The sequence below is a fragment of the Castor canadensis genome, chromosome 10, assembly GCF_047511655.1.
Source record: "Castor canadensis chromosome 10, mCasCan1.hap1v2, whole genome shotgun sequence".
Taxonomy (NCBI): domain Eukaryota; kingdom Metazoa; phylum Chordata; class Mammalia; order Rodentia; family Castoridae; genus Castor; species Castor canadensis.
The window spans coordinates 61,613,850-61,632,012 of record NC_133395.1 but is presented as its reverse complement, the minus strand read 5'-3'; the positions used below and the strand labels follow the sequence as shown (position 1 = coordinate 61,632,012).

The 18,163-nt window shown below is 38.7% G+C and overlaps 1 protein-coding gene across 4 annotated transcripts in view; it reads left to right on the top strand.

Annotated features, from left to right (window-relative positions):
* Nucleotides 1–459: 459 nt before the first annotated feature.
* The window catches only part of Rcbtb2 (RCC1 and BTB domain containing protein 2), a 42,816-nt gene continuing 25,112 nt past the window's right edge, over nucleotides 460–18,163 (top strand). The window contains exons 1-3 of one of the 4 annotated variants that reach the window (XM_074043391.1): nucleotides 460–617; nucleotides 14,433–14,530; nucleotides 14,983–15,047. In XM_074043391.1, coding sequence (XP_073899492.1) covers nucleotides 15,006–15,047 — 42 coding nt within the window. In that variant the 5' untranslated portion in view covers nucleotides 460–617; nucleotides 14,433–14,530; nucleotides 14,983–15,005. The remainder of the gene's footprint in view (nucleotides 618–14,432; nucleotides 14,531–14,982; nucleotides 15,048–18,163) is intronic. The other 3 variants (XM_020170855.2, XM_074043392.1, XM_020170857.2) reach the window with 3 other exon arrangements.

The following is an 18,163-nucleotide window of genomic DNA, read 5'->3' as shown; positions in this document are numbered from 1 at the left end:
GTGTTTGTCCTTCCCTGCCTGTTTATTTCATTTAATATAATGCCCTCCCAGCTCCTCCATATTGTGACAAGTGACAAAATTTCTTTTTAAAGGCTGACTGGTTTTTAACAAGGCTGCAGTCTCTTCAATAAAAGGAGCTGGGAAAACTGGATTATCCATATGCATTAAGAAATGAGACCCTATTTCACACGAAATACAAAATCGACTCAAAAATGGATTCAAATCTGAACCTAAGACTTGGAATTTAAGACCCTAAATTCCCTCAAACTTGGGAACCCTGGAGAACCCTAACCCTGGAGAAGGTGGGGTGTCTGTCCCACGGGGGACTTCAGGAAAAGGCGGAGGTGGACCGGCGGGCGGCGCGGTGCGCAGTCCCCAGGGTCTGGTCCGAGGGGCGGGGGTGGCCAGGGAGGGCGGGGGAGGGGCAGGCGCTGTCCAGGCCCCCTCCCCTCGGCCGCGCTCCCACTCCTTCCCCTCCCGGCCGGGCACCGGAGCGCAACCAGCCGAGGCCGGGCCGCTACAGGGGGAGGCGCCAACTCGTCGCGGAGCAGGGCCCTTGACCAAGCAGTAACCGCGACGCAGGAGGCGGAGAGGACGCGGCTCGGGCCTGCGCTGAGGTAGGAAGGTGGAAAAATGGTGTGGGAGGCTGAGGGGAGGCGCGGAACCAGAAGCTGGCAGCTTTCAGGTGTGCCAACAACAGCCTACCCCGCCCTGGCCGCCGTAACCGCAGCGAAGCGGCCGCGGGGGCGAGAACTGCGCCCCAGCCCAGGGCCTAGGCGTTATCGCGCATGCGCAAGTCCACTGCGTGGGGGCTGGGTGGGAAGCTCGGAGGCTACACCCTTGCCCAGGCCACTGGCCGAGGCTGCACTGCGCTGCGCATGCGCGAGTCCGCGGCTAGGGTGGTGCGCTTGGTTGTGGGGACTCATTCCCTCCAAAGCGCTGAGCCGGTGCGTTACTACGCATGCGCAAGTCCATGGCCTGGGGGGTCGCGCTTGGCGTCTTTCCCGGGCTGTTGCTTCCCTGGAGGCTGCTGCTTGTCTCAGGCGTCTGTGATAAGCAGCGACCCTAGTTGTTTCTCCTTCTGTTTGCACTCATCGCTCAGTGTAGGCTGCCGATGTTGTCATTTCTGTCGCCTCGACCCGTGTCACCTGTTGTCTGGCTCCCGTGCCCCAGCGACTCGGTGGCAATTTATGCTTTTAGACCTTTGGCCCCTGGAAGGATAGCGCGGAAAGTTTGCTTGCCACGCGAAGTTGTTTTGGAACAGATATGGAGAGACTGGGAGAAATCGCCGCACCTCTTTATCTAGGAGACACAGCTGCGCCCAGACCGGAAGTGGAGGTTTTCGGATGTTGAAAACTCTCTGTCTTAGAGGACGTAGACCTTCCTGCCTGAGGTGGAAGGCGAGTCCAGAGTGGATTCTTTGCTTTTGTACTTTGCACAGTTATAAAAATTGTTGTAACAGTTTGACTCGAAGACTGTAACAAAGTGCATGTACTAGAGCTGCCTTGTATCATGCCTGCCTTCTCTTAATCTTTTTCCTCTGAATAAGAGTGGTCAAGTTCACAGTGCCTTGGAACATTGCTCTTTCGCTTAGACTCCAAAGTGACAGTCCCTAGTTCACGTTTATTGACTCCTCTAGCATTACATCGTCGTAATACTGAGTTCCTGCTTGGCTTTACACCTCTCTGGGTTGTGGTTCTTAGTTATGTAAATTGTGACACCTGGGACAACTGTGAAGTGTTTGTAATAATGTAATTACTATGTGCCTTGCAGTCATAAAATGTGCAGGTACAGACATTTGGAGACTGGAATAAAAAAGACTTGGAGGATCCGAATTCTCTAGGTGAACTGCAGTCTCTTTCCTACGTACTAGGCACCCTATGTATTAAGTAGCAGGGAAGGCAATGATACAGCCCCGCTCACTCCACCCGACCCAGGCCCTGTGGGTGTTGATGGACTTGCCAAGCGGGCTTTAACCATCTTGGCCTGAGCATTTGCTATTTCCGACATGCTCAAAGCTTACTTTTCTACTTCACCCAAGTGTGCATGGCACCGGACTGTATTCAAGTCTTCAAACAATTATGATCACTTCAGAGAAGTGGCTGCCCCATCTGAAATAGCATTGCTCTGGTTCTCCAACCTCTTACTCTGCTCTTTTGCCTCTGTAGCACCGGATCGCTATCTGATATTATATACTTGTACGCTTGTCATCTGTCTCTCCCATAATCAGAGCTTGACAGGTGTTTGTTAGCTTTATAAATGAAATTGGAATTTAATGTTCAGAGAGATTTTGTCCTGACCGTGGATTCATTCAACAAATATTTATTTTGTGTCAGGTTCTGCCCTAGGTGCTTGGGATTTATCCCAAAAGATCCTTCTGGAATTTATATTCTGGTGAAAATGATGTTAAAAAAATCACCATTTATGTCAGAAAATTATAAATGCTATGAAAAAGTGAAACAGAAGGAATTGGAGTGCAGACATGGGTTGCAATTTTAGACAGCATGGTGACTGGGAGTCTGGGATAAATTGAAGGTGGTGTTGAAGGTTGGAGAACTGGGGTGTAGAATTCAGTATCCTTCTGGGAGAAAATTTTCATTAGCATGCTCTATTGTGTCTTTCATGGGAGTCCTCAGGATGATCATTGTGACAGATGTCACCATCCTTCACATTTATCAGGTATCTTAACATCTCTTTAAAAAATTGGATTAGTTTATAAGGAACTAAATTGCAAATGGATTTATCACGTAGCAGCTCATGTTATTCATATAACAACTTAATTTTCTTTTTTTTTGCAGTACTGGGGTTTGAACTCAAGGCCTCATGCTTGCTAGACAGGTGCTCTACCACTTGAGCCACTCCACCAGCCCTTAAATTTTTTTTATGGTTTGTTAAATATTTTTCATATGTGAAAGTGACAATTTTCGCTGTGTGTGGTTGAAAAGGCCAGTATTGAGGAGCTTGGTAGTTTCTTCAAAGTAAATACAGTGTTGCTTTAGACCAGTCTGCCCAAAACTCTTGGTGAAATTTGGAAACCTTTTTTACAAATAAATAATTAAAATAGCAACTGTGTTTTGGAGTTCTAAATCTAAGTTTGCTGCTTTTCATAAACAAATGGCAGTGCTGTATCCGTTGAGGTTGTGCAGTAGTTGTTGAATGAATTAGTTTTCATTGTTCTTTTAGTTTTTTAGTTTTGTTCACTTATATTTGTTCCATTTTAATTAGCAACTATGTAGGTATCTGCTATTATTTAGTGTTGATGTCCAGGAACTCATTCAAGAGGAGCTAAATTACAGCAACACTGTCCTTTTTTGCAAGTGACAATTAGGATCATGTTTTATTATTTTGTATTATATATATTTATATTTGCTATAACTTAAGGATAACACTAAAAAAGCAATTAGTGATACCATCCAGTGACTCAGCAAAGCATAGATTTGGGGTTCATTATTATCCCATTGACATTTACTAGATGTGAGGTTCTTAAATGAGTCTATAAACTGTGGTGGTGCTATAAGACATTAATTTTGTTTAATTTTCTGTTTCTTTGATTAGATAAGCATCATTTAATGTGTTGCCCAAGTGGGAGAATTTGTTAGTAGCATTGGATTCTATATTGCAGAAGAACCTTTTTTTAAAAAAAGGTATATATTATGTTTCTCAATCATGGCTTCAGAGCTGACCTCATTCTATCAAATTGGATCTAAGAGCAACTAACACTGAGAGTTCTCTGTAGAAATTCCTAATTTTTTTCTTCTGGGATCACTTCTAAAGAATAGCTATCAGCATTTGGAAGCTCCTGATTAACTGTAAAATGTCAGGTTTTTTTGGGGGGGGTTGGGGGCTCAGAGTTTGAACTCAGGGCCTATTGGCTCCTAAGGCCCACATGGGCTGGGTAAGTGGGTATGAACCCTAAGAGCTGGATATTCCTTTGCTCCACATTATTGTGTTTTCTCTTTTACGTATTTGCTTTCCACTTATTGTCTACTACAGGCAATAGATCAATATTTGTTGAATGAGTTAGGCAAATGAATGTATAATCTGTTTACCTCATGTAGGTCAGGTATTATTAAGTAAGATGACACATTGTGTAGCAGGCACACTGAGTAATGCTGATTACCAAAAACCATGTACAGACTGTCGTATGCTTTGTATAGGGAAATGAATTATCCTTTCTATTCTCTGAGGATTAGGATTGGACATGTTTGTCACATTATAAAAAGACCATCTTCTTGTCTCCTAGTCCTGTATAGTTATTAAGGTTAGAGAAAACTGTCAACATGCAGTATGTTTAAAGAAGGAGTTCACTGTCTCAAACAAGGATAATTTGGAAATAAATTGTTGACCCATACAAGTTTAGGAAAATAACTGGAATAAGATATGTCATGTAACACATGACCTTGATAGATATTTGGCTTTGAAAAATTACTTTCGCAAAAACTTGCAACATTGGCTTTTGAGTGTCCGACTTAGAGCATGGATTGGCAAAGATAAGCAGCAATAGCTTATGTTTGGTCCTGACCCTCCCATGTTTGCAAAAACTTGCAACATTGGCTTTTGAGTGTCCGACTTAGAGCATGGATTGGCAAAGATAAGCAGCAATAGCTTATGTTTGGTCCTGACCCTCCCATGTTCTCTCTCTATTGCATGGTAAGTGTTGGTACAGTAAGAACCTGTAATACCATTTTTATTACATTTGAACAAAATGAAGAAATGTGCAGGAAATTTACTTTACAAAGCACAAAGTACTTTTAATTCAAACACCTATATACATGAGGTAAGTCATATATCCCAAAACAAATAGGTAAGGGGAAAAAATAATAAAGTAACGTAATAGGATAATAAGATGATCTTTCTATCATGCCATAGTAGGATCTCTGGAATGATCTTATGCTATGACTCTGTCATTGCATATGCCAATACATACAAATGCCAGCCTCTGTCTACAAGAAACACTGCCCTCCTATGCATTAAAAGGGGAATTTTATAAGCAGACAGACCAGAAGTAGAAAACACAGTATTGTTATTCTAATGTTAACTTTTTTTTTTCTAATTTGGGTTTTTTTTTGATGGCATGTAAAATAATACTCTTTATGTTATTATTCTCCTGTAACATTGATAAAATTTTATTTTAGAGATGGTGAAGAAATTATGGTTTATGAATTGCCATTATCAATACTTTGTTCCAATTCCTGTGTCCATGGAATTGGACAAAATCAAATTGGTGTTACCCCGATTCTAAGATTTTGTTTTGATATTGGGTAATCTATTTCCTCAAACTGCGATAAATTCCTTAATTTAAGCTTAAAAATCTTGAAAACTATCTTGTTAATGGACAATCCATAGCATAAACATTCACCGATAGAATTACATGAGATTAAAAAAATTCTTTTTCTTTTTTGGTGGTCCTGGGGTTTGAACTCAGGGCCTTACACTTGCTAGGCAGGCACTCTACCACTTGAACCACATACCTAGCTCTGGGATCTTTTACTTTTGACATTACCTCCATCAAAACTTTCCAATGAAAAACATCCCCATCAATGTCCAGCCACACGTGTATCTACAATACACTAAAGAGGTATTGTTTCATGCATGTTTTAAAATTTTATCAAATGGTATATTTTTTGTGTTACTTTGTGACATAGCAATTGGTCAGCATTGTTGATTCTACATAATTTGTTTTAATTGTTCTATAGTATTCGTATGGTAGTTTGTCAGTTCTCTTGTTAGATTCTGTTAGTCAACTCTTATTTCTTATTTGTTTTTTTGCTCTTGCAAGCAATTGTATATACTCTATAGAGTTCATCTAGGTCAGTTCTTCCAAACAATGGGGCATGATTCATTAATGATTTTGAAATCATTTATCCAACATTTTTGTTTACATTGAAGTAGAACAGGATAAAGTAGGACAGTGCAGGATAGCACAGAAGAGCATAAAATAGACAAAATGAAAAAGATGTCACCATGCATTTGATGTAGTAGTAAGAATTATTTTGTGAAATTTCTATTTCAGTTACATGTTAGTCAGCTGGGTAATTTTGATAAAATACCTGAGATAAACAACTTAAAAAGAGGAAAGATTTATTTTGAATCACAGTTTCAGAGGTTTCAGTTCATTGTTGTTTGGTCTCATTGCTCAGGGCCCATGGCAAGGCAGTACATCATGGTAGGGCTCACTTGGTGGGGCACAGCTGCTCACCTCATGGTGTGGCCCTTAATCCTAGAGGGAGAGACAGTGACCTCCTTCCTCCAACGAGCACCTCCCCCAAAGTTTCTGCTGCCTCCCAATATCCCATGAAGCTATGAATCCATTAGTGGATCAATCTGTTGATGAAGTCAGAGCTCTCAGGATCCAATTATCTTCCAAAGGCCCTACCTCTGAGCACTGCTGCATTGGAGACCAAGCCTTCAATAAATGAGCTTTTGAGGAACATGTAAGATTCAAACTACAACAAGTTACTTTATATGTGTCAAAAAAGATGAAAAGATGTTGTGGTGATCTAAATACTGTGACATTACTCTCCACAGTGATTGTACTAATTTACAATGATGTGAGTGTGTCTTTTGATCAGTGTCCTCTATGGTATGAGGTTTTGTCCCTTTGTAATGTTGCAGATCTTATGGGTAGAATTGATTTCACTCTGGTTGCATTTCCATGATAAATTCCACGGTGAATTTGAGTATCTTTTAATATGTTTATTATTTTCTTCTTCTGTGAATAGCATTATTCTCTGCCCATTTCATAATCATGTTGTATTGTTCTTTTGATATTCAGGCATTCTTTATTTTTTTTTTATTTTTATTTTTTTACTTGATCTTGGTTATTTTATTTTTATTTTTATTTTTTGATCTCACAATTTATTTCCATTCTTTTTTTTAGATTAAAATTTTATTATGATTATTATTATTTTTTCATTTTTCTTTTATTATTCATATGTGCATACAAGGCTTGGTTCATTTCTTCCCCCTGCCCCCACCCCCTCCCTTACCACCCACTCCGCCCCCTCCCTCTCCCCCCCCAATACCCAGCAGAAACTATTTTGCCCTTATTTCTAATTTTGTTGTAGAGAGAGTATAAGCAATAATAGGAAGGAACAAGGGTTTTTGCTGGTTGAGATAAGGATAGCTATACAGGGCATTGACTCACATTGATTTTCTGTGCGGGGGTGTTACCTTCTAGGTTAATGCTTTTTGATCTAACCTTTTCTCTAGTACCTGTTCCCCTTTTCCTATTGGCCTCAGTTGCTTCAGGCATTCTTTATATACTTTAGATACTAATCCTTTGCCAACTGTCAGTTGTATATAATATCTTCTATTCTGTGGCATAATTTTCCCATTGTTCAAATTTACCAGTCTTTTCTTTGTGGTTTATGCTTTCATATCTTATTTTGGAAATCTTTTCCCTGACCTAAAGTCATAAATATATTTTCTGTGTTTCTGAAAGGTTGAAAGGTTTTTTACTTTCCATGTGGTTTCTCTTTCATTTTCTATGTTGAAATAGTACAGATTAAACTTTCTTTAGTATGCGCTTTTACATATGTTTCACTGTCTAAATTGTTAAAAGCTCTCTTAGAACTTAGAAAATATAATATCCAAAAGCTCTGACTTGACTTAAAAATTATATTTTACCATTTTATTTGAGTACCTCTACTGCTGACTTTTTCTTAATAGAGCTGATACAATTTAAAAATATTCTTCTCAGATTAATAACAGATTGTTAAATTTACAAGATGGAGTATTCTGTTTTTCTTTTAATGGAATTTATGTATTTATATTTTCAGCTGCATTAACTTTGTTTTAGAAGACAACTTTATAAGGATCTAGAAGGAATAAGATTAAAGATGATCAAATAGTGGGCTCCAGAAATTTAGAATAATCAGGTACAAATGTTTTTTGAGGGACTTGTCCTAACTAGTCCATATAAAATAGAACTATTTGGAATGTAGACAGGAAAAACTTAAATTATCTGAACAATACCGTAGAGGGTCAAAGAGGAAGGACTGAATCTATTCTGGGTTTAATACTAACTCTGATCCTGATTGGCTGGTGACTTTTGCTCAAGTTATTGAAACATATCCATAAAATAGAGGCAATGATTTTACCGTATACCTGTGGTTATTTATTAGGATATTATAAAGATTAAATGAAATACTGTTAGCACTTAATGTCCGACACAAGGTAACTTTTAAGTGTTATTGTTACTGTTGTTATTTGGAATATATGCTTATTACATCCTGAATGTGATTTTCTGTATGTAGATTGTGGGTTTTTTTTTTTTTTTAAAGGCTGTGCTTATCTACTTCTACAGTGTTAGAAATAGTAGCCTGGCAATGTTCATGTGGATAACAGGGTAGGGTAACTATAATCTCCACATAGTCAAACTATGTGTGTACCACATTGGAATTATGGGGAAAAAGCCAACCATTTTCTATACAAAACTAGGGAATTTAACAATTTTTCTGTATTATTGTAGAATAGTTAATACTGAATCACTTTTAAGTCTTAAAGGGCTTTTAAATCATAAAACATGAAATTATATACATACTTTTTTTTGGTGGCACATGGGGCCTCATGCTTGCTAGGCAGGTGCTCTACCACTTGAGCTGTTCCACTAGGCCATGAAATTATACTAATCTTGTATTTAATGTTAACTGAATCTTACGAATGGTATTTCTTTGAATATGGTAATTTCCATATGCCATACAGGCAACTATACTTTAATCTGATGAGATAAACAGAATGGCTATCTTTTTCTTTCTCTTTTCTTTTCTTTTTTTGTTTTTTGGCAATACCGGGGATTGAAGGTCTTGCCCTACTGCTTGAGCTATATACATAGCTCCAGAATGGCTAATTTTTTTTCTTCGTACTGGGATTTGAACTCAGGTCCTTGTACTTGCTATACATGTGCTTTAGCACGTGAGCCACACCCCATCTCAACCAGTAAAGTCAGGCATAATGGTGCACACCTATCATTCCAGTTACCCAAAGGCACAAGTAGGAGGGTGTCGGTCCAGGACAGCTGGGCATAAATGTGAGGCTGTATTTAAAAATAACTCAAGCAAAAAGAGCTGGGCTCGTGGCTCAAAATGAATCTTTCCTCTTTTTAAGTTGTTTATCTCAGGTATTTTATCAAAATGACACAGCTGACTGACACGTAACTGGGCCAGCCTGGAACTACGATCCTGCTGTTCACCTCCCAAGTAGCTGGGATTACAGGTGTGAGCCTCTTCCCCTGCACAGAATAGCTAATTTTTAAGAGTTTATTATACCTGAAATTGATAAAAGACACTGAAAAGAGTTCTTTGTAAAAACTCAGGATTGCTGGTCCTGGATTTTAGCACACTAGCAAGTTTCCCTTCTGCTGGGAACGGGACCTGAAGTGTAGTGAGGCCAGTCACCCTTCTACATTGGTTCTTTTTCCTTCTCTCTGTTATTTCCTTTTATTTATTTATTTATTTTCACTTAAGTGGTCCTGGGTCTTGAACTCTGGACCTCCAGACCGCTAGGCCAGTGCTGCAGGGCTTGAGCCACTCCACCAGCCTTCCCTTTTCTTTTAAAATATTTTTATTTGCTTTGCCTTTGGATTATTTTCCTCTACTCTTCTTTCTCCTTCTCTTTTTTCTTTTTCAGTTGTGGGATTGAAGCTAGCACATACTTGGCAGGAGCCACACCTCCAGCCCCTCCCATTTCTCTTTTTAATCTGTTGATACAGTAAATTTGAGGGCAGACAAGGAACAGATGTTTTTAGTTAGGAAGAGGCAAAAAAGAACTCCTCTGGCTGGAGGGGTAGCTCTGGTACAGTGCTTGCCAAGTGTGTGTGCGATCCTGTGTTCCGTTCCCAGCACTGTCAAACCAAAAAAATCCTCAGCAGGCAGGCTCCAAAATAGAGCTGTACTCTAAGAATGCTTTCTTTTCTTTTCCTTTTTTGGTGGTACTGGGGTTTGAACTCGGGGCCTTATGCTTGCTGAGCAGATGCTTTACCACTTGAGCCACTCTTCCAACTTGCTAAAGCTATTTCAGGGTATACAGTATATTCTGCTCTGATCTGTGTTGTGGTGGTGATAGAAGCAAATCATGGTCCACTCAAAGAGTTTGCAAATTAAAAGAGAATGTAAATCATATAAGAACAACAGCAACACATGAGGCAGAATATGAAAACTACCATTAATGAAGTAAAAAAAAAAACAAAGTGTTGTGGAATCACATTGATGTGAAATTCAGTGGCGGCCATACTGAGCTTTACAGTAAGTTAGGATTTAAATAGGTATGCTAAAATGACATAGATAAAATGTAGTATTGATTAAATATTGCAAAATATCGTTCCATATTGTAACAAGGTCAAGTTTTAGAAATTTACAAGTGAGAATCTTCTAAGGACTCCTTTTAAAGATAAGCATGTCTTTTTTACTTGTTTCTAGACATCAGAAATAATGATACCTAGGTAGTGCAAAGCCCTAGGTTTAATCCTCAGTACTGTAAAAATAAATAAATGCATACATACATATTTGCTACTAAGCACCATAGTTGCATTGTAATTTTTCTGAATATATTATTGTTGCTTACCTTATATTCTGAGAGACGTATTTACAGCTGCTGAAAAAAATTACTAATATCCTCAAAGATGCATAAAACACTGTTAAGGACCACTGTTAAGATTTCACCTTCACCTACAGTGCAGGGTCCCAAGTTCAAAGCCCAGTAACCCCTACCCTCCAAAAAAGAGTTGACCTAGTATTTTTTTCACAATTAAGAAAAGGTTTTTTAAGATAAAAAACTAAAACTGGTTTTAGAAGTTTAGAAGTTCTTAGACATGGCCTTAGTAGTAAATGGTCAGTTGCCAATGACATGTTGTCATATTATATACATATAAAAAACAGACCTCATTTGATTATTGCTTTTTGTTTTTTATTGATGGTGCTGGGGTTTGAACTCAGGACCTTGTGCTTGCCAGGCAGGTGCTCTACTACTTGAACCACACCTCCAGCCCTCTGATTATTGTTTTTATCTCTTGTAAGGTTCTTTTTATTTTATTTTATTATTCATATGTGCATACAAGGCTTGGGTCATTTCTCCCCCCTGCCCCCACCCCCTCCCTTACCACCTACTCTGCCCCCTCCCTCTCCCCCCCCTCAATACCCAGCAGGAACTATTTTGCCCTTATTTCTAATTTTGTTGTAGAGAGAGTATAGGCAATAATAGGAAGGAACAAGGGTTTTTGCTGGTTGAGATAAGGATAGCTATACAGGGCATTGACTCACATTAATTTCCTGTGTGTGTGTGTTACCTTCTAGGTTAATTCTTTTTGATCTCACCTTTTCTCTAGTTCCTGGTCCCCTTCTCCTATTGGCCTCAGTTGCTTTAAGGTATCTGCTTTAGTTTCTCTGCGTTAAGGGCAACAAATGCTAGCTAATTTTTTAGGTGTCTTACCTATCCTCACTCCTCCCTTGGGTGCTCTCGCTTTTATCATGTGTTCAAAGTCCAATCCCCTTGATGTGTTTGCCCTTGATCTAATGTCCACATATGAGGGAGAACATAACGATTTTTGGTCTTTTGGGCCAGGCTAACCTCACTCAGAATGATGTTCTCCAATTCCATCCATTTACCGGCGAATGATAACATTTCGTTCTTCTTCATGGCTGCATAAAATTCCATTGTGTATAGATACCACATTTTCTTAATCCATTCGTCAGTGCTGGGGCATCTTGGCTGTTTCCATAACTTGGCTATTGTGAATAGTGCCGCAATAAACATGGGTGTGCAGGTGCCTCTGGAGTAACCTGTGTCACAGTCTTTTGGGTATATCCCCAGGAGTGGTATTGCTGGATCAAATGGTAGATCAATGTCTAGCTTTTTAAGTAGCCTACAAATTTTTTTCCAGAGTGGTTGTACTAGTTTACATTCCCACCTTTTTCCTTGCATCCTCGCCAACACCTGTTGTTAGTGGTGTTGCTAATGATGGCTATTCTAACAGGGGTGAGGTGGAATCTTAGCGTGGTTTTAATTTGCATTTCCTTTATTGCTAGAGATGGTGAGCATTTTTTCATGTGTTTTTTGGCCATTTGAATTTCTTCTTTTGAGAAAGTTCTGTTTAGTTCACTTGCCCATTTCTTTATTGGTTCATTAGTTTTGGGAGAATTTAGTTTTTTAAGTTCCCTATATATTCTGGTTATCAGTCCTTTGTCTGATGTGTAGCTGGCAAATATTTTCTCCCACTCTGTGGGTGTTCTCTTCAGTTTAGAGACCATTTCTTTTGATGAACAGAAGCTTTTTAGCTTTATGAGGTCCCATTTGTCTATGCTATCTCTTAGTTGCTGTGCTGCTGGGGTTTCATTGAGAAAGTTCTTACCTATACCTACTAACTCCAGAGTATTTCCTATTCTTTCCTCTATCAACTTTAGAGTTTGTGGTCTGATATTAAGATCCTTGATCCATTTTGAGTTAATCTTGGTATAGGGTGATATACATGGATCTAGTTTCAGTTTTTTGCAGACTGCTAACCAGTTTTCCCAGCAGTTTTTGTTGAAGAGGCTGCTATTTCTCCATCGTATATTTTTAGTGCCTTTGTCAAAGACAAGTTGGTTATAGTTGTGTGGCTTCATATCTGGGTCCTCTATTCTGTTCCACTGGTCTTCATGTCTGTTTTTGTGCCAGTACCATGCTGTTTTTATTGTTACTGATTTGTAATATAGTTTGAAGTCAGATATTGTGATACCTCCTGCATTGTTCTTTTGACTGAGTATTGCCTTGGCTATTTGTGGCCTCTTGTGTTTCCATATAAATTTAACAGTAGATTTTTCAATCTCTTTAATGAATGTCATTGGAATTTTGATGGGAATTGCATTAAACATGTAGATTACTTTGGGGAGTATCGACATTTTTACTATGTTGATTCTACCAATCCATGAGCATGGGAGATCTCTCCACTTTCTATAGTCTTCCTCAGTCTATTTCTTCAGAAGTGTATAGTTTTCCTTGTAGAGGTCTTTCACATCTTTTGTTAGGTTTACACCTAGGTATTTGAATTTTTTTGAGGCTATTGTAAATGGAATTGTTTTCATACATTCTTTTTCAGTTTGCTCATTGTTAGTGTATAGAAATGCTAATGATTTTTCTATGTTGATTTTATATCCTGCTACCTTGCTATAGCTATTGATGATGTCTAGAAGCTTCTGAGTAGAGTTTTTTGGGTCTTTAAGGTATAGGATCATGTCGTCTACAAATAGGGATATTTTGACAGTTTCTTTACCTATTTGTATTCCTTTTATTCCTTCTTCTTGCCTAATTGCTCTGGCTAGGAATTCCAGTACTATGTTGAATAGGAGTGGAGATAGTGGGCATCCTTGTCTGGTTCCTGATTTTAGAGGGAATGGTTTTAGTTTTTCTCCGTTAAGTATAATGCTGGCTGTAGATTTGTCATATATAGCTTTTATAATGTTGAGGTACTTTTCTTCTATTCCTAGTTTTCTTAGAGCTTTTATCATGAGATGGTGTTTGATCTTATCAAAGGCTTTTTCTGCATCTATTGAGATGATCAAGTGGTTTTTGTCTTTGCTTCTGTTAATGTGGTTTATTACGTTTATTGATTTTCGTATGTTGAACCACCCCTGCATCCCTGGGATGAAGCCTACTTGGTCGTGGTGAATAATCTTTTTGACGTGTTGTTGAATTCGGTTTGCCATTATTTTGTTGAGGATTTTTACGTCAATGTTCATTAAGGAGATTGGCCTATAGTTCTCCTTTTTGGAGGTGTCTTTGCCTGGTTTTGGGATAAGTGTAATACTGGCTTCATAAAATGTGTTAGGCAGTTTTCCTTCCCTTTCTATTTCGTGGAACAGTTTAAGGAGGGTTGGTATCAGTTCTTCTTTAAAGGTCTGATAGAATTCATCAGAGAATCCATCAGGTCCTGGACTTTTCTTTTTGGGGAGACTCTTGATTGATGCTTCAATTTCATTTTGTGTTATAGGTCTATTCAGGTGTCTTGTAAGGTTCTTAGTGTACTGCAACAAATATAAGATAAAGTGTTCTGATGTTAGTACTTGAAATATAGATTGTATTTAAGTAAATTGGATACAACCTAGTCAATTACCAAAAAAAAATTTAACATTACTAGATACAGTTTTATTAAGTTGCTTTGGGAGAGATAATATTTTATTTATATTTAATTTGGTGATGAGATAGTTAACTGTGTAATGACTGAACCGCAATGCAGACATGCTGCTTCTCTTCCCAGAGGGCTGCTCCTGCTGTCACTTCAGATCCTGTGGTCACTTCCTCATGGTGACAAGGAATCATTATGAGATGGTTAGCAAGGCAAGAACATTCAGTGCTCTTGCTGCATACTTGGTGGTTGTTATTTCAGACTTTTTTGTTAAAGTCCAAGATAAAAAATTCATATTCATTCATTCACTCATTCATTTTTTCCCCCCCTCCAGCTTAGCAAATCATATATTCCTCAGTGGAGCTGAAAATTGACAAGTCTGGTCTTCACAGTGATTTGGAACTTTCTGATCCCAGAGAAAATTTGACCAAGGTCTCAAATTTATTTTTCTTTACTTATACAAAGTAAACTCTGAAATGAAAATGTTCTACTTATTTCCTTATAAACAAGAGGGCCTACATTTATGTTGGGATTACTTTTCCAGACCTCAGCAGGATGACTCCCATGATAGTTCCATAATAGTTAAGACATCTTATGGGTTTTATAGCTGTGAACTCCAATGCCTAAAACTTAATTCCCTTCTCTCTTTCCTTCACCATAATGTGAGCTTCACTTATCTTACCTGTTAATTAGAAGTAAAGTAATTTCTTTGCTTTTTTTTTAATTTGGGTTCTCAGGTCTATTTATGTTGCCCACAAAGCAGTCTTCCTGCCTCAGCCTCCCAAGTACCAAGACTACAGGTGCCTGGTTTAGAAGTAATTTTTATTCTGCCTAGTTTCATTTGATATATGGTATCCTGATTGTACCACATACTTTTTCTTCAGGGACCTCACAAGACTGAGTCCATATGGAAGAAGAACTTCCTCTTTTCTATGGAGAAGGTGGCAAGGTTAGAATAAAGCATGCCCTTGGAGCATGTGTATTCTGTTGCATGAAATATACTTCATCAAATATGTTTTGGTCACCTGATTCGTGGGCTGGTGTCCATCTGTGAGGGGCTCACAGTGAGTGACTGACATACCAGTAGATCATTACTGTGGGGTGTAGGATGCTGAAGGGTCCAGTAGGGAACTGATAGCATTGCTTGAGCCACACCTCCAGTCCATTTCACTCTGGTTATTTAGGACATGGGGTCTCATGAACTATTGCCTGGGCTGGCTTTGAACCTTGATCCTCCTGATCTTGGCCTCTAAAGTAGGATTACAGGATTACAGGTGTGAGCCACTGACACTTGGCAAGGAACTGATATCATTTGAGGGGAAGAGAAAGGATTCCCAGAGACAGTGATATGTGTGCTAGATTAGGAGTACAGACCTGCAGTCACAAATGGTGCTCTCCTGAAAAGAGGTCTGAATTGAACAATACTCATTACTTTCCCAAAGATTAAAAGTATGTATAAAATATGTAATTTCAGAAGATATGTTCTTAATTCATTATAGGTATCCTTTAATTTATTCTTTTCCATCACATTTGAATATTACAGTCAGCCAGCTTAAGTTCAGCCAGTGCCCAACTGATACTAAAGTTTCACATCTTTCAGCGTGTCTATGGATTCCTGTCTTGTGTTATTTTATTAAATTTACAAACTATCTGCTCATCACCATTGAACAGCTTAATATTAACTGTCACTTTCTTTTGTTGCTTTTATACTCTTTTTAAATAAAAGGTCAAAATTTAATAAAAGATGCAAATATAATTATACAGAACTAGCATAATGCACAAAGAAAGCAAAGTCTTTGAAACTCAACCGCAGCCTTACTGTGGCTGACTCAAAGTATGATCACTGTGTAGGATTGTCCAAAAGTAGCTTTAAAAGTAATGATAGAGCTCGAGAGACTTATAAAATACTAATTTAAAAGTTCTTAATTTTCCCTGGAAAAAGATTTCACGAAATAATAGATTCATAGGATCAAATTCACATACAAAGTGTGAGGACTGCTAGGAAGTCCTCAAAAGATAAGTTATTATTTTTTTCCCTTAAAAAATTGTTTTCTAGGCATGCCCAACATGTAATTTTTGGTTCAATTTTCACAGGATATATTTTAATTAATTAATATATTTATTTTGGCATTTTGAGACAGTGTCTTGCTTTATAGTCCAGGCTGGCCTAAAACTCACTATTGTAGTCCAGGCTGTTCCCAAGCTCTTGTTCTCCTGCCTCAGCCTCTGTCCATAGTGCTGGGATTACAGGCATATACTGTCATGCCTGATGTTCTTGGGCTGTATTTTAAATTGAGTTGTGACAACTTGGCAGTTGTCTGTAATCAAGTGAAGTGTGGTCATCCAGTGTATTCCCCATATTGATGCAGAAGCATGGCTATACTGGGAACACATACTCAAAGGACTAGTAGGATGATCTCAATCTCTACTTTTATGGCAGATCTATTTCCTGTGTTATATTTTCTTTAAGAAAGTCTCACTATTTTGCATTTCCCAAAGAATGCCAGCTACCCCTGGGGGAGGTAGACTGCATGTAAGCTCAGTAGTAAAAGAACACTGGCCTGGGCTTATGCTGGAGAGGGTGGACCTGGGCCACTCTAGTACTGAATTCTAGGGACACAATCGTAATGATGAATATTACCAGACTCTTATTTCCCCAGAGCCCTTGTTTCTCCGCACAAGTTTGTCTCTTGTCCTTGCCCAGCTCTTGCTCAGTCAGTCTTTTCCCTGACAGTGGGACACAGAGCAGCTGGGGACCTCTGCAGAGACACTACCAGCATGCAGGCTCTTACAAGTACTGTGTGGTGAATTTTTGCACCTTGTTTCATGAGCGTGTTGGGCAGAAGCATGTATTCTTCTGTGAACAAAGAGGCCATAATTCCTGAGACTACTGTTAAGTATTTACTTCAAAAAAGTATAAATATATGCATTTTGTAAATTAAGTGATCACTTTCCTATGCAACAGTCTCCTCACAGGCTTAAACCCATAGGTCTTTGATGACCAATGTCCAGCAACCAGCATCTGACAGATTTAAATAGCACTGTATTGACTTGTCTGGTGTACTTAGGCTAAAGTAATTACTTTATTACTTTATTGTAATTACTTATTACTTTATTACTTTTTATTACTTTTTTAGTAATTACTTTATTACTTTATTGTAATTACTTATTTTCCATTGAATTGTGACTTCCTAGAAGGGAACGATTATATCTTATTTTTGAATCTTTGTTCAAAGATACTACCTATCATACCTGCCTGTGCCTTGACCAGTGGCATCTTTTAATAAATGTACAGACTGCAGGCTACATTAAACACACAGGCGCACGCTTGCGCGCACACACGCACTCAGATTCTAGTAGTCACAGTCATGGGAGGGTACTTTAGATATTTGTACATGTGGCCTAATGACTTGTAGACAGGTGTTTACAAGCTGGCTAGAGTTTACAGTCTGAATCTAGGCATCCAGGAAGCCATTTGATTTTGTAGCAGGACAGGATGAAATCCAAAAATCTGCTTGAAAGGAGAAAAAATGAGGCAGCAATCAGCCTTTGCATATTGCCGCCTGCCCTGTTTGTGGAAGACAGCCCAAAGTGGGCATTGGGACTCTGTGTAAATGCGAGCAAACACTGGGCTACCAGTACTGTGACACTGTATGTGAACTTCTTACTCAGCAAGCAGACGATGTGTGCAGACAAATCTGGGCTCACCCACTTCAAAGCTACTGATCTTGTAGGAATACTTAGTCTTTCTGTGCCTCAGTTTCCACATATGTAAAAGGCAGCTAGCAGTATCTATGTCCTGAAGATTAGAAATAATATATAAGAACTCTGTAACTAGGACATTAATACATCTGCATTAGATATTTAATACTACTTTCCAAACTTGGCTCTTCTTGAAATACACCGAAGGAAAGAATAAAAAGAGGAGACCTCATAGAAAATTAGATTCCTTCATGGTATAAGAAGATAGGTAACTTAAAGTAGAAATTTAGATTGAAATCTAATATAACATGATTCTGTCCTCCACTGTATAGTTGCCTTGGGCCTTGCTTTTCTTTCAGTAAA